This window comes from Stigmatopora argus, chromosome 22 (assembly GCF_051989625.1).
Source record: "Stigmatopora argus isolate UIUO_Sarg chromosome 22, RoL_Sarg_1.0, whole genome shotgun sequence".
In the NCBI taxonomy this organism is placed as follows: Eukaryota; Metazoa; Chordata; class Actinopteri; order Syngnathiformes; family Syngnathidae; genus Stigmatopora; species Stigmatopora argus.
This window is the reverse complement of record NC_135408.1, coordinates 10,779,005-10,795,467: the sequence shown is the minus strand read 5'-3', so window position 1 is coordinate 10,795,467 and position 16,463 is coordinate 10,779,005. Positions and strand designations below refer to the sequence as shown.

The 16,463-nt window shown below is 44.2% G+C and overlaps 2 protein-coding genes across 2 annotated transcripts; both read left to right on the top strand.

Moving 5' to 3' along the window:
* Positions 1 to 2,069: 2,069 nt before the first annotated feature.
* Positions 2,070 to 7,725, top strand: LOC144068582 (protocadherin gamma-C3-like). The gene is made up of 4 exons (XM_077593195.1): positions 2,070 to 4,832; positions 6,425 to 6,486; positions 6,569 to 6,681; positions 6,894 to 7,725. Exons 1-4 carry the CDS (start codon positions 2,316 to 2,318, stop codon positions 7,202 to 7,204), a joined length of 3,003 nt encoding a protein of 1,000 aa, XP_077449321.1. The 5' UTR covers positions 2,070 to 2,315; the 3' UTR covers positions 7,205 to 7,725.
* Positions 7,726 to 8,876: 1,151 nt separating this feature from the next.
* LOC144068466 (protocadherin alpha-C2-like) lies at positions 8,877 to 16,457 on the top strand. Its single transcript, XM_077593037.1, has 3 exons — positions 8,877 to 11,542; positions 12,573 to 12,609; positions 12,975 to 16,457. The coding sequence occupies exons 1-2, from the start codon at positions 9,122 to 9,124 to the stop codon at positions 12,582 to 12,584; spliced, it is 2,433 nt and encodes an 810-aa protein (XP_077449163.1). The 5' UTR covers positions 8,877 to 9,121; the 3' UTR covers positions 12,585 to 12,609; positions 12,975 to 16,457.
* The last annotated feature ends 6 nt before the right edge of the window (positions 16,458 to 16,463 follow it).

Here is a 16,463-nt window from a genome sequence, read left to right as displayed (position 1 = left end):
AGACAGGGTGCCTTATAATCCAGTGCCTCTTATATATGGAAAAAACATTAAAATGTGTCATTCATTGAGGGTGCGCCTTATAAGCCGGTGCGCCTTGTAGTCGTGAAAATACGGTACTCAGTATTGTCACATTCATTATTTCTCTTAATGTCTATTTTTACGTATTGTTTAGAAAATAGCCAAAATGTGAAGTCCACATATGTCGACAACAGCTCTTAAAGGGGTTGAATGTATTTTGAAATGCCACAACCTGCCCTAAAAAGGCTCAAATATCTATTTTGCGACCGCCAAATGCACTTGGTATCCATTTTCTGCAATTTATCTCGTGATCCTGCAACATTATTTGTAAGCCTAAATTGGCACGCCTTGCATAGCCTGAAGTGAAATGATAGCCTTGCAAACAACGCACGCACAGGAGAGAGAGGTCACTTGTGTTAATTGTTATTACACCCATAACCAGAGCAGTCAATCAAAGGAAGAAGCACCATTTTGCTTATGGCACAGTACCGGTCGTAGTACCGAAATAATGAGGTGACCTCAAAAAAACGCGCTTTTTCAGCACCACGCCCGCCACTTTTTATTAAAAGCGATTAAGAAACGGCGTAGTGCATCACTCAACCTTTACTAATCCCAAGGTTTTAAAACTCAAAAGTAGTTAAAGACAAAAGGATGGGTCAGCGACTACTTTTGCCCTTGAGTGGGTGAAAGCGCAAAGGAGCAATAGCCACATATAATCCCTTTTGTATTTTTTGATCCCTAAATATGGCGTTTGTGTCCTTTTATCCGAGCTAGTTAGTGGTTCGACGGGTAAGTGATGCCGTGCACTTAGGCTGTGAAAAGCAGGTCAATGTGAGCACGGAGAGTAAAGCACATGTGCATTACATGGATAGCCTTGGGATTATTTCGCACAAAATGTCTTAATTCCTCTGTTCACTAATGATCCAGGGAAAATACCCTCTAATCTCCGTTCCATTAATTAAAAAGAGCATGAGCCCGTGGAAAACCTCGCCATCTGCTGTCGTTTCACTGCTGCCGACAGATTGTGTTTTCAGCTTTCAGCCTGGGTAACTGGGGTTATTTTGTTTTGGTTTTTTTTGGGGAGGGGGAGTAAATGGATCCAGCGTATAGAACGAAAAACAGTTTTAAGTCAGGCCATCTTTGTCTTTTGGTTTGCGTCAAAGGGCAATTTTTAAGCCAATTTATGTAAAAATTGAACTCATTTGGCTGCCATTGATGACGCTAAACGTCAATGGCATTGACCAATGGGCACGACTCCTAATTTAAGTCAAGTGAATGTCAATTAGCGAAACAAACAACAACTATACGGTGCTTTTGTGGTTCATAATTGAAGCACATTTCTCTTTTAATTCATTTTATAATATAGTAGTATATAATCATTATTTTTCATGTAGTTTTGGTCATTATTTTATTCATTTTATATATTCATAAAAAAATTGATACCCTAATTACAATAATATGAAATTGTACTAAAAACTACTTATTTGTTATTTTGCAAAGCCAATTAATCACAATTACCTTCTCTAATTATATGTATCTATACTGTATAGATAGACAGACAGAGAGACATTCAGTCACGGGGGGTGCCGGAGCCAATCTCAGGCAACTATGGGCTGAGTTGGTTCCCAGCCAATCACAGGGCACGAAAAAACGGACAACCATTAACATTCACACTAATACCTACGGCCAATTTGAAGTGTCCAACCAGCCTGCCATGTATAATTTTGGAATACAGAATGAAACTGGAGTACCTGCAGAAAACCCACGCGGGCACCCAAGGAATCTACAAAATCCACACAGGAAGATCACAACCCATAGATAGATAAGACTGTATTACTATCACTATTGTCTATCAAATGAATGTTAGTATTGTACATGAGATTTTATGAGGCTACATTTTTTTTAATAACCCAAAATAGCCCCTTGCCCTATCAAGGGTTAAAAGCCTCGGGACTCTAACATGAATTGGATAGTAGGCAGTAAAGATTATCCAAGCAGATGTCGTTTTATCTCCAAATGAAACAGTAGGGCCAATAATACGACACACACACACACACACACACAGACACACACACACACACACACTGTGAGTCGACTCCCCCCAACCCATCCGACCCTCCCTCTCTTTTCTTTCTCTCAGACATCAAGACAGCGAGCCGCATCAGCCCAAGCAATGTCAAGTTTTTGTTTGATTTTGTCTTCGCATTTGCTCCGCCGCGCGCCCCGAATGCCGCGCCATCTGGTCTCCGTCGGCGCGGTCAAGTTTTGACGGGACTCGAGCGACAGCCCTCCCGACGATGGACTCGCAAGAAGAACCCAGAAGACGTAAGCCGTGCGTCAAATTCTACCTAGTTTGCGCTATCGTCTGTTTCCTGGACTCGGCTCGGGGACAGATCCGCTACTCGGTCCCGGAGGAGCTGGAACACGGCGCCTTCGTGGGGAACATCGCCGAAGACTTGGGCTTGGATTTGCAGAAACTGTCCGCGCGGAGATTCCGCATCGTTTCCGGCACCGGGAGGCAGTACGTGGAGGTCAACTTGGAAAACGGAGTCCTGTTCGTCAACGAGAAGCTCGACCGCGAAGAACTGTGCGAGCAGAGTTTGGCGTGTTCTTTCCACTTGCAAGTGGTCATCGAGAACCCCCTGGAGCTGTACCGGGTGGAGGTGGAGATCCTGGACGTCAACGACAACTCCCCGAGCTTCCCCTGGACGCAATTCAACCTGGACATTTCCGAGTCGTCGGCGCCGGGCTCCCGCTTCCCGTTGGAGAGCGCGCAAGATCTGGACGTGGCTTCCAATTCGCTGCGCACTTATCTGCTGAGCGTCAACGAGCATTTCACCTTGGACGTTCAGACCAGAAGCGACGGCAGCAAATTCGCCGAACTGGTCCTCCGGAAGCCGCTGGACCGGGAGCGGCAGAGCGCGCACCAGATGGTGCTGACCGCCGTGGACGGGGGCTCCCCGGAGCGGTCCGGAACGGCGCAAGTGGACGTCGCCGTCTTGGACGCCAACGACAACGCGCCGGTCTTCGACCAGTCTTTCTATCGAGTACGGCTGGCGGAAAACGCGGCCAAGGGCTCGACGGTCATTCGAGTCCACGCGTCCGATCTGGACGAGGGCACCAACGCCGACGTGGTCTATTCTTTCAGCGGACACGCGCCCATCAAGGTACGCCAGCTTTTCCTGGTGGACCCGCGCACGGGGGAAATCCGAGTGAAGGGGCCCATCGATTACGAGAAAACCAGGATGCATGAAATTTACATCCAGGCCAAGGACAAAGGTCCTTCCGCCGTGGCGGTCCACTGCAAGGTGCTGGTCAACGTAGCGGATCAGAACGACAACCTCCCAGAGGTCATCCTGACGTCGGTGTCCTCGCCGGTGCACGAGGACGCCCCCCCGGGCACCGTCATCGCCGTCATCAGCGTGACGGACAAGGACTCGGGGGAAAACGGCAAGGTGGACTGCGAAATCCCCAATCTGGTCCCCTTCCAGCTCCACTCTTCTTTCCAGAACTACTACACCTTGGTGACCTCGGAGTTTTTGGACCGGGAAGCCGTGGCGGAGTACAACATCACGCTGACGGCGAGAGACATGGGTTCCCCGGCCTTGTTTACCAGGAAAACCATCGTGGTCCAAGTCTCCGACGTCAACGACAACGGGCCTCAGTTCAAGCAGCCTTCCTACGCGGTGTATTTGACGGAGAATAATGCACCGGGGGCCTCGGTCTGCTCCGTGACGGCGCAGGACCCGGATTGGGGCCAGAACGCTTACCTGTCCTATTCGATCATCGAGGACGACATCCAAAAGATGCCAGCCTCCACGTACGTTTCCATCAACTCGGATAACGGCAACATTTACGCCCTCAGGTCGTTCGACCACGAGCGGTTGAAGAGCTTTCAGGTGACGGTGCGGGCCCAAGACGCCGGCTTCCCGCCTCTGAGCGGCAACGTGACGGTGACCGTGTTTATTTTGGACCAAAACGACAACGCGCCGCTCATTTTGTCGCCCCTCCCTCAAAACGGGACGCCTCCGACGGAAGCCGTGCCGAGATCGGTGGACGCCGGCTACCTGATCGCCAAAGTCCGAGCGTCGGACGCCGATTCCGGTCAGAATTCCCGTCTTTTCTATCAAATGCTCCAGGCCACCGACCCAAGCTTGTTCAGCGTGGCTCTGTACACGGGGGAAATCAGGACCGTCCGGCAGTTGGCGGAGAAAGACCCCACCAGGCACAGATTGGTCATTCTGGTGAAGGACAACGGCCAAGTCCCCCTCTCGGCCACGGTTTCCATCATTCTGTCAGTGGTTGACAGCCTGCCAGAATCCCCGCCCGATCGGGGCGACCTGTCACCGAGGCCCCGTCACAGCTCCAACTTTAGCCTCTACTTAATCGTGTCCCTGGGCGCCGTCTCCTTAACGTTCCTGGTGGCTATCGTTGTCATTGTTAGCGTGAGGAAGCTCAAGGACGGCGTGTCCGTCGAAGAGTCCGACTTCCCCTCCGCCAACGTCTGCCGCCGCTGCTGCTGCTATCGCACGGCGTCCGTCGACTCCGACCTCTTCAAAAAGACCAATTTGAACATGCGGATGTCAGCCGACGCCGAGGCGAGCGGCGACGGCGCACGGCCTCCAGCTTACCGCTACAAGATGTGTCTGACGCAGGAATCGTCCAAAAGCGACTTCATGTTCTTAAAGCCCTGCAGTCCGGTTTTATCGGTCCGGCAGAATAATGACAGCAAAAGCTCGGACTACCTGACGTCCGGTTGGAGCGCGCTGGAGCGTAACCATCTGGCCAACAATCAGAATTCAATTCCAAAAGAGGTAACGGTCCACAAAATATACACGGTGGTGTCAAACTGGGAGGCCGGGTGGACAGATCGGGCCCTCCACATCATTTTACCTGGCCCGCGAAAGGCAATAAAGTGCATCGACTTCTATAGTCTAGTGTGGTTAACAGAAATATTTTTACAGATTAATGATCTGTACATGTATTGGTGTAAATATCCCTTCCTACAATTCAGTATCATAGTCCAGTGTGGCCTATATATGAACAAGTACAGTAACCCCTCAAATATCGTGGTTAATGTAGACCAGAAAGGCCGTGATAAACGAAAAACCGCAAAGTAGGATCACCCCCATTATAACTGTTTTTGTGCCTATACAGAAATACAAGTACAATGATCAAAAAGTGTGTATTTATTAAATATTACAGCTATGAGGATATAAAAATAAATGTATAATATATATAAAAATGAAAATAGTTCCTCTCCGCGTGATATAAATCCCAAAAAACAGGTTAATGGGAGTTTTAGTCCAAGTCCTTTGTCTTCTTGTGGCCACGGGTCCATTGTTCGCGATATTCGAAGGATTAGTTTTTTTATAAATTGTTCAAATACATTATTTCATCCAAAAAAATCGTACTTTATTTCTATTTTGACGGGTCACACACACTGACACATTGACGGGCAGTTCGACAGGATCTTGGCATCTATTTTTCTTGCATTTTGACGCGTTTGCATTTCAAATGTAGGCCGTGTCCAAAGTGTCGAGTGTTCCTGATTAACGGCGAACTTGTAAATCTTTGCGCACATTCATTATTCATTCAATTGAGCTCGCCTTGCACCGTGAGTCGTGTGATGCTTCACTGCGAATCAATTTGTCTCTCATTACTTCATGATCTCATTAAGGTTTGCTTTTTCTGACTCCTCAGGCATAAATTGCAAATTACAAACCTTTAACAACCCCCCCCCCCCCCCCCCCCCCTCTTCAACTCTGTTCTGGAACATATTGCAATCAAATCTCGATTTACATATTGGAAGTAGGGCACGCAGCTACAAAATTAGTTAACACCCGAACATTAATAAAAAATAAAAAAAATAAAGTGTGCTACAGCACACTAAGGCTGAAGTTTGTGAACACATGCCCTCTACTGGCTCACTTTCAGTCAAAACAAGCGCCAATGTGTCATTAAATAACTCGTTTGACGGTGAAGGACGTCCAATCCATTTGAAATAGGATGACTGGCATTGAACAATCATGTTTCAGTGCCAGTGACGGCAATAGAAGTCCAACTTTTTAACACCGGGAGGACTCACTTGGTCGAAATTCGATTGAATTAAATAACAAATATTTTAAAATCCTAGTATTTAACCCATTGATGGCAATAGTCCAATTGATTTAAACATGGAGGATTTCACATGAACGTTTTGCACTATTTCACATGAAAACCAAGAGTAAAAGCGACATGGTTGTAGTTGTTTACCTTGTCTTTTTCACTAAGATAAGGAGCCATACCACTAATGATTATCAATACAAACAGAGGAGAAAAAAAGGGCACTCCAGACAAACAGAAAACACATTTGCTGCACTTGAGCAAGTTATTGATTTGCATTTGTAATGTTTTGCCGGCACAGCTTAAGAATTCCAGCAAGGACTGGACCTGGAGCAATAATCAACAAAATTCAGCATACAAAAGGTAAATGGTTGCAATCCGCGTGCCTCGCATACACTTGAAGGATGGAAAATGACCAAAAGAAATTGTGTTTTTCACTCTTCAGGTACAGTTCTGGAAATATGGAAGGCACGCTGTCACGTCCACAACGATTGGACGCTGATGAGTATTTCTGCTCTGTTGCACCACAGTATTGGACTTGGGGAACCCATAAGAATGGTAAGATTGCTTTTTTTTAATCATGCGACTATTTTTAGTCATTTAAAAAAAGATGTATATCCCGTAAAGATCCGCTTTTCATATACAATTCATGGCCATCATATTTTGGGTCATTTGCTATGCAAAACAGGAGACAAAATGTCCTTAAGCTAACATTAATTAGAATTATATAGACATGTATTTTTGTGATGGTGATATTTTGTGATGTGCAGATTTCAAGATGTCTCTTCAAGATGGAAACAATCCCATGTTCACCTGGACTCAGACTGGGTCTAAACCTCAGTCCGAGGTGGCGGACCCTCATCACGGTGTATACATTCCTTCCCAATCAACGGACTACCAGCACAACGTTTACATTCCCGGCACCACGTCTGGCTACAGCACCCTAAAACTGGCGCCTCGGGGTGACTTGGATGTGTACAACACCTTTTCCACTTTTGGGAAGAAAAAGAAATTAATCTCCAAATACGAACAGCCTTATGAAAAAGACGACGGGTTCATTGGCAGTGGTATTTTTAAATGAGACGTCCACCACGTGCTTCAATGTGTATATCAGGCCTGGGCGATCATTTAATCTCATTTGGTTGACTCATGTGGGGTTGTTTATTTGTATTGTTTTTGTGAATGATGAACACAAATTGAGTGATAAGGCCCATTTGGTAAATTGTGTCTGATTTCCTACTGCCACAAATACTCCACTTTTTATCTTTTCCTTCTTAATTCCAAATAAGAACACATTATTTTAACAATTGCTCCTCAAGAAGTGTTATGTATGGTAGCAAAATTCTCATCTCATCTCATTTTCTGAACCCGCGACCCTAGTGAGGATAAAAGCGGTTCAGAAAATGAGATTAGAGTTTTGACAGTCCTTTTTTTATATCAATTACAACTAAAAACGCGGTAATAGTCTGGAGCTACCATAAAATTTAGGTTGTCATGTGATCTGTAAACATTCATGATTCAACTCACCTACATGTGGTAGAAATACTTGTTTTGTACAAAGCTGTATAGTAAATTTATTATAATAATAAAATGTACCGACAATCACGTGTCATTTGGATTTTTTTGTTCTACTTGAATGATACCTCAATATGAATTTTGCAGTATTTTTCATTGTCTGAATCTGGTCATATTTATTTATAACCGTAAATAAAATGCATCAGGAGGTTGTTGAATTTTAAGATAGCGACATGATAATATTGTCATTTCATGCACAATTTGATCACAGATGGCTTGGATCAAACCTGTGCTGCAAAATATATGGCGGCAGTTTTATACCTCATTTATCTTTAACGGGCAGAAATCAGTGGCATTTAGAAGACACCAGAAGAACAGACAAATAAATGCTGAGAGACTTTAAAAAAAACATTTATTCAGTGGCAAAATATCAATTCTCATCTTACAGTATCATTGGTGATCATTGACGCTCATTCGTGTGACGTCCAATCATCCTATTGTTGTGATTTGAAACATGTCCTTTTTTGCACAAATGAGACCTCTGTATATTGAACAAAGATATTAAATAATTGGTTATATAATTGAAGAAAAATAAGACATTAATACAACTAAAATGAGTTTAAAAAAACAGATGTACATATACTATACACATACTATCTGCCTATGATCAGACATAACATAGCATATTTACAATTTGCATAATTAAATACTTTGAGCAAGTGGCTTTTTTAAAAATGAATGCCATTTATATTAAGCCCACACGGTGGTGCATGATTTTATAGCAGAACCTTCCTGTAACTGTTCCATTTGTCACTAGATGGAGTAAAAACCCAGGCGAATAGAGTGATGAGAAAACCTCAAAAGCCATTCATGCTCCATTGACAAAGAGCAAATGATTATTTTACTTGACAAAGAAAATGCACTTCTTCTTTTATCTTTTTGTGTGTGTGTGTGAGGGGGTTCATTTGATGAATTGATCTATGTTTTTAATAAACTTGGAAATATACAAACTTGTAAAATTGCAGTTCTTGATCAAATGGAAAGGCTTAACGTGATGCTAAAAGTCTAATTTTGTCCTGATTACTGATTTTAGGAGGCCAATTGCAAATGGCATTTTTTTAATGACATTCAGCCCATTCATTGCTGCTCTTTGCTGCTATAAAATGGTCATCCAATGGCCCCTAGCAATAAAGACTCCCCCCCCTCCACACACACACTAACACACACACATACACACACCCCTCCTTACCGCAGCGCAGCGCCTTTCCGGTGAGCCGTGCCACTGGAGGCCAGCCTCCACAAACGCCGCACACGCCCCTGACTGTGTAAAATCCAACGCCTCGCTCGCACGCGGACGGACGGACCGCCGGCTGCATCTCAGCGGCTCCCACGCGCGAAACCAAGGATGACACCGGCGCCTCTGGAAGACTGAAACAAAGGACCCCCGCCTCTACTCGACTGCTCCGTTTGAAAGGACGGCGTGATGGCGCTTCTCCGGTCAGGACTGCTGATCGCCGCCTTCACGGTCAGTGCATTGTGGGCTCCCGCTCTTTCGATCACCCGCTACTCCATCCCGGAGGAGATGGAAGAGGGTTCCTTTGTGGCCAACCTGGCCACCGATTTGGGTCTGGACGTGCGAAGCATGGTGCAACGGAAAGCCAAGCTGGATGTCATTCACAGTAAAAATTACCTCGACATTAACAAAGAAAGCGGCGAGCTCGTCATCCGCGAGAAGATCGACCGGGAAAGCATCTGCATGACCAAGACGGCTTCGTGCTTTCTGAAAATGGACGTCATACTGGAGAATCCCATTCGCATTTTTAACATCGAGCTGGAAATCATGGACATCAACGACAACGCGCCCGTGTTCCGGAGGAAGACCATTTATCTGGACGTTTCCGAGGCCACCCCACCGGGCGAGAGATTCTCCCTGACAAACGCCGTGGACGCTGACGTCGGCGCCAACACCATCAAGACGTACTACCTGAGCGAGAGTAAATACTTCAGCGTCGACATCCAGACCGGCAGCGATGGCTCCAAGTACGTGGACTTGGTTCTTAACGGCGATCTGGACCGGGAGACGGACGCGGTGCACCATCTGATCTTGACGGCGGCGGACGGCGGGGTTCCTCCGAGATCCGGCACCGCCAGCATCATCATCAACGTCCTGGACATCAACGACAACGCCCCCCAGTTCAGTCGAGACGTCTTCCAGGTCACCGTGGCGGAGAACTCGGGCGCGGGGACCGTGGTCCTGACCTTAAACGCCACGGATTTGGACCAAGGCACCAACGCGGAGCTCTTGTATTCCTACACGCTGTACACCTCCGAGAAGACGCAGGAGCTCTTCTCGCTGGACAGACATTCGGGGGAGATCAAAGTGAAGGGGGCGATCGATTTTGAGGAGACCCCCACGTTCGAGATGCACATCCAAGCCCGGGACCAAGGCTCCACGCCGCTGTTGGGAAACTGCAAAGTGACGGTGTCCGTCACCGATCTGAACGACAACTACCCCGAGCTGACGGTCAAGTCTCTGAAAAGCGCCGTGGCCGAGAACACGCCCGTGGGGACGCTGATCGCCGTGGTCAGCGTCGGCGACCGGGACTCCGGAGACAACGGGGAAGTGGAGCTCGCCTTGAGTCAGCGGGAAATGCTACCCTTCGCCCTCAATCGATCCTCGGAGGGTTACTTCAAGCTTTTGGTTTCAAGGCCGCTGGACAGGGAGGTGGAGAGCAAATATGAAATAACCCTGAAGGTGAGAGACAAAGGGACGCCGCCATTGACCGAAAGCGAGACCTTCACCTTGGAGATTCACGATATCAACGACAACGCCCCCGCTTTCCCTCAGTCCTTTTACACCATCCACGTGATGGAGAATAATCTCCCCGGAGCGTTGCTGACCTCCCTCAGCGCCTTGGACCCGGATTTGAACGAGAACCAATACTTGGTCTACTTCATCGTGGAGAAGGAGATCGCCAACACCTCCATGTCCATGTTGTTCTCCATCAACCCGGAAAACGGCGACCTCTACGCCTTGAAGACCTTTGATTTCGAGCGGGAGAGGGAGTACCTTTTCCACATCGAGGCCAGGGATTCCGGGGTCCCCCCGCTGAGCACCAACGTCACGGTTCACATTATCGTGATGGACCAAAACGACAACACGCCGGTCATCGTGTCGCCGTGGCGGGCGCAGGGTTCGGTGGTGGAGCAGGTGATCCCGCGGTCGACGGATAAGGGCCACCTGGTGGCCAAAGTCATCGCCATCGACGCCGACTCCGAACAGAACGGTCGGGTGACCTACCAGCTCCTGCAGATCAGCGACGCCAGCCTCTTCAGCCTGGACCAGTACAACGGCGAGATCCGGACCGCCAGGATGTTCAGCTACAGGGACCCTCGCCATCAACGCCTGGTGGTGGTGGCCAAGGACAACGGGAACCCGGCCCTCTCCACCACCGTCACCATCAAGATATCCACGGTGGAGCACTCCACGGCCTTTTCCGAGACCACCGAGTTGCCGCTGGAGTACGACGTCTTCACGGACTTGAACTTGTACTTGGTGGTGGGTTTAGGGGCCGTTTCCTTCCTGCTCCTGATTACCATTCTGGTGATTATCGTGCTGAAGTGTCAAAAGCCCAAGCCCAAGGCGCTGAAGATACCCCCGCCCAATCGAAACAGCGTGATCAGCAGGAATAGCATGATCAGCCAGAGGAGCTCCACCATCGCAGACTCCACCTTGATCTCCAGCGATGCCTACTGGTACAGTCTCTTTCTGGCAGAGACCAGGAAAGGCAAAGTGGTGGTGAGGCAGCCCATAATACCCAAAGGCGCCGGCTACTTTGTCTCCAGTATACCCAGGAGCATAGGGCCCAGCGAGACCACCGAGTCCAGGGCCTCCACGTTGGAGGTAGGTAGAAAGAAAGAAGTTTACGGTCAAATCATAAAAAAAAATATATTTATTAGTGTAGTGGTTCACTCGCCTGGCTGGAAGATGAATGAATTAATCATATTTACTGTTTCTTTTTCTCTTTGAAATGAAAATGCAAGTTTTTTTTTAATTAAAAGCCTCTATAAAAAGGATTCTGACCATTTGAGGTCAACAATGTTGCTAAGCGCTTTATTGATGATCAAAATAGATTTCTAGATTAATCTACTCATCACGTTATCGTGATTTAGACCGGGAGGGATGAATAAACTCCTCAAACAACTAATATAGGTTAGTATTTCATATACATTCAGAATAAATGTGCGTTTAGGAATTCATTTTTATATCAAATGCAATTGATCGCCATTCATCTCACACGATTAATCGCGACTAAAACTAGTCACCATTGCCCAGTCCTACAAAATATACATATTTACTCCGAATTGACACCTGGCTGAGATCCCTAACAAAGCAAAAAAAGAATATTGCAACCTCAACACCCCAAAATGTGACGGTCACCTACGTATGTGCACGCTGGCCCACTAGAGAGTTAACTCAAATCATTGGAGTAGTCAAAAAGCAATTGAATAATTAGGTCAAACGAATACGACACCCCCCCTGAGCCCCCACACAAAAGCAGGCAAAATATTCCACTGTTCAATGTCTAATGTAGGTCATTTATCTCGGATGCATATCACAGTAGTGGGTGATGGGAGAGTGGCAAAACATCAAAGAAAGCGCAAAATGCGTTAAATGAGTCGATTCGCGCAGGGAGTCGGTTTGCCCGCGAACAAGAACTTGCATACAATTAAACTTCTCAGGTCAAACATTACTGAAAATGCCTGAGATGGACACGATGGTCTTTCTGCTCGACAAACCCGTGACTGAAATAGAGCGACAGAAAGGTCAAACATGAAGTGATAAAAATAAGTGGCCATATATTTTTGCATTTATGCATTATGTTTGACCTTTGTACTCATTGTGCAATTTGTTTCTCTTTCCTTTTCTTAAGTACTCCAAATGAAACCAAGTCCAATCTACAAGTGGAGGTAAGTTTTAACAATTCATTTATTTTCCCATGTCTACCTTTCAACTTCAAATTTCAGTTTGTTTCAAAATCCCTTGGCTTGAAAATGGTTGTCATTATAAATGTCACATTCAAATTGGCCCGGCTCTAAACGGGTTCAGCACGGATTAGAATGAAATTGGCTGCTGGTCAGATTCCTGTTGTGCACATCTGTTTATCCTAAATTCTGGACAGGCAATGTAATAGCCCAAAAAAAAAAAGATAATTCCACAATTTGTAGCCCCGCTTGAAGATGTTGCGTCCGTTTTTAATTGACAGGAACCGGTTGGCTTTCCGTAATCTTGGGCATGTTCGTGTCAGAAGTAATTTTGTCGTTGTGTTTCCCAGCAGGCGACCAGAAGAGGAATGCCGTGATCCAATCATCTCTTCCTGGCAGTCACGGACTCATAAACAGATGTAAAACTTTCCCGAAAAGCCGATTTTTCTGTCCTTCGGTCCTCCAAATATTTTCAATAGCTACATGCAATAGGTCGTAGATACTAGATCCTGTAAACTTTACTCATCCAGTAAGCAAAAGAATCGTTGTTTCGTTGAGATTCATTCCGATCTATTTTCAGCATGAGTCTAAATTTGGTCCAATTTGAACAATTGGAAAAAAAACTCAGTTTTTCGGAACAGAAATGACGCTTTTTCCTTTTTGCGCAACTCAAAATGTTCCATTGTTCTTCTCGCTTTAGTGTCAGAAAAAAAAACGGCGTCGTGTACAAAGTGCGTTTAACCCTTTATAGGGCGCTCGTTTCACTCACTGGCTGCCATCGACGTCGGTAGACGTCCAATTTATTGGAACTGGGAGGCATCCTGAATGGCAGCATTTGTGATTTTTTTTGGCCTGATTTGATTGGAGGAAATCTGTTACAATTTTAGTTTCTACATTTAGAAAAAAAATGTTGATATATTGCTAAATTATCACAATTAATTTAGATTAATTTGTAAAAAAGTGACTTCTAGTCTGATTTTTTTTGGTCATGATTTGCTTCATGTAAAATAAGTTTTTTAATGAGGGTAATTAATTAAAATATATACCAAATGCTATTAGTTGTGGTCAAAATGAACTAAAAATGTCGTCCTGATTCATATTAAGTTTTTTTTTAATTATTAAAAATAGTGACTTGCCCTATAAAGGGTTAATGAATAAGAGACCAGGTGAATACGATTCTTCCATTGGACTGATAATACAGAATCGAATCAGGTAATCTCATTCATTTATTTAAATGATGTGTGGTTTCCTTTTTAAAATGACATGTTGACTGTTTTATATGTGGAGTTTATGCCAAATAATCTCATTATTTGACATTCTCCCATATTTTACTCCAAAAAAAATGAAGGGTGATATAAGGTATTATTGAGTTTCCATGTGTTTGTTGTCTTCTGAACTTTCTGAACATTTTTCAAGCTTTGAGTAGCACATGAACATTTATGACTGTCTTTTAATATTATGCTGTATTTGGGGGACAAATTACATGCAATAATATTCATTTTTGGGGGAAATACTTTGAATGTCAAACGAACTTAATGTTACATTTCAGGAAATATGACATGAAAAACTCAAAAAATGCATTGTATATTCAACCATTGCGCTACTTCAAAAAATGGCTCTTCATTTTTTTTCTATCCATAAATTAAGATGACCAAACTGGCAATAAAAATATGATCCGATAAATACCAAGTTACTGCCACTTGAACTTGGACATTTTTTGAATTTTAAGTCTATAAATTGATGTAAAGTATATGAAAAAAAATGATCTCGTTATTGAGTTGAAGTCCAAGCGAGATTTTTTCATTTCTGTTTTTATTGATCATTGATGTCTTAACTTTTAATGCTGCTTCTGTGGGATTTTTCAAGGGCATTTTGTGTTGCGTATATGTGTAGCTTAGTGGATTTGATGTTTTGATAGTCTGTAGTTTTTGGCAAGATGCTGTCACTTTTCCATACCCGATTTGCGCCTTGGCACTCGAGCCAGGTTCCTGACTTTAAGTTCCCACTGACGAGATGCTTGTACGTAAAGCAACTTGCTGTATTTTTCGTGTACGGTCGATTGGTCGCCGGTCTTTTGGTCGCCGGTCTTTTGGTCGCCGTCTTTTGGTCGCCGGTCTTTTGGTCACAGTCTTTTGGTCGCCCTGACCGCGACAACGGGCGACCAAAAGACCAACGACCAAAAGAGCGGCGACAAAACAAGGTAAAACAACACGGTCTACGCATCAATAAAAGCCAACAATGGCCATGAGCAGTTTCACTGAGCCGACGTGTGAGTGTGTAGAAGAGTTTGTATGTACATGCGTTGTCCCTTTAAGAAGCTACGTCAGTCAGGGTCTTAAGAAGTTCTCCAACAAAAAACAATAAAAGTCCGGGAATTTTGGAGCTTTTCTTTAGCCTAATAATTACTAGGGCATTAAGTATGACTAAATAATAATTCGCAGTTTGTATTTAGGGAATTTGAGCAACGATTTAAATGGTAATTATCAATAACCTTCCGGGCGACCAAAAGATCGGCGACCAATCGACTGTGTACCGTATTTTTGGTGCTGCTTGATCCAATCTGACGTCGGTCCGGGGAGAGAATGTGCTTCAGACTGCAGGGATCGAGAAAAGAATGAAATCCACCCAGCAAAGTATTGGCAGCTTTTAAAAATAGGCACAATATAAGAAGGGAATGGCAACGATTGAATAGAGATTATATTTCGCAAGTCAGCAAAGGCTGAGAATTGTTACTTTTGCATATTTTACAACAACGAGACGTGACAAGAGATTTAATGCAGGCATTTGTTGTTGTTTTTTTAACCCTTAGATGCATAATTGGGTCAGAAATGACTTTTTTTCTTGAATTTGCTTTGTAATGTTAAACTGTTTATACTTGATAGAATTTCTTTAAACATGTTTGGCCTGTTTTGTTGTTGTTTTTATGTTTTTTTCTTTTTATGTTTGCATTTTTTCATGCATTTTCATGGCGTTTTGTTTGTATTTATTGCGATTTTTGCTTTTTTTACGACCACTTTTCTGCATCTAATGGCTAAATCCGTCTTTTTTGAAAGTGTCTGAGTAATTGCACTCCTGATAAGCTTTTGCGTGCCTTCTGTATTGTAAAAAGATGTTCTGACTTTTGATAAATTCAATAATTATGACCAGTATTATACATCAGAGTTTGGATTAAAAAAAAAGATCCAAAAATTGAACAATGCTTCTTTAAACTAGCATCACTGTTCATCATTAGCACCTGAAAAATATGCTAACTAAACCTAAACCCCCCAAAAACTAAAAATATTTATAATTTGCCAAAGACAAGTTTTAGAATATTATTGTAGCATCCTTTGATCCAACTAAATCCATCCCTTGATTAAGATTCCCAGTATTAAAAAAATAAAACAATATGTTCCTTACACAGTGTAATCAGTCTTTTCTTTTTTTTCAGAACCAGCAGACGCATTTACTGTAAATTGAAACACTTTCTACACTTGTTTTATTCTTAACGTCGTGTATTTGATATCTTCGGAAAGTACATTACAATCTTAAAGAATATTTAGGAAATTTTAATTTAATCGCCAGTTGTATTGTACAGGATTTACATCAAATGGCCTGTCCAGTTAACTGCCATTGACAATGATAGACGTCCAATCACGTGTCACTTCAAAGGTCAATACAAAATCTTTAAATGTGTTTCAGTGAACAACGAAAAGCCTCCTGCTTCAAACCAATGACGGCTAACGTCGTCAATGGCAGCCAAATTGAATGATTGGTCGGGATTTGATGTTGCTTATTTGGCTTTAATGTTCTGCTTGATCATCATCACTTCAATAAAGTTTTTTCTAAATGGGCCTCTT

Excerpts from the sequence above, each read along its gene's own strand:
- LOC144068582 (XM_077593195.1), top strand. The coding sequence starts at position 2,316 with ATGGACTCGCAAGAAGAACCCAGAAGACGTAAGCCGTGCGTCAAATTC. Across the intron at positions 4,833-6,424 it reads AGAATTCAATTCCAAAAGAG|CTTAAGAATTCCAGCAAGGA; the intron begins GTAACGGTCCAC and ends TTGCCGGCACAG. Across the intron at positions 6,487-6,568 it reads CAAAATTCAGCATACAAAAG|GTACAGTTCTGGAAATATGG; the intron begins GTAAATGGTTGC and ends TTCACTCTTCAG.
- LOC144068466 (XM_077593037.1), top strand. The coding sequence starts at position 9,122 with ATGGCGCTTCTCCGGTCAGGACTGCTGATCGCCGCCTTCACGGTCAGT.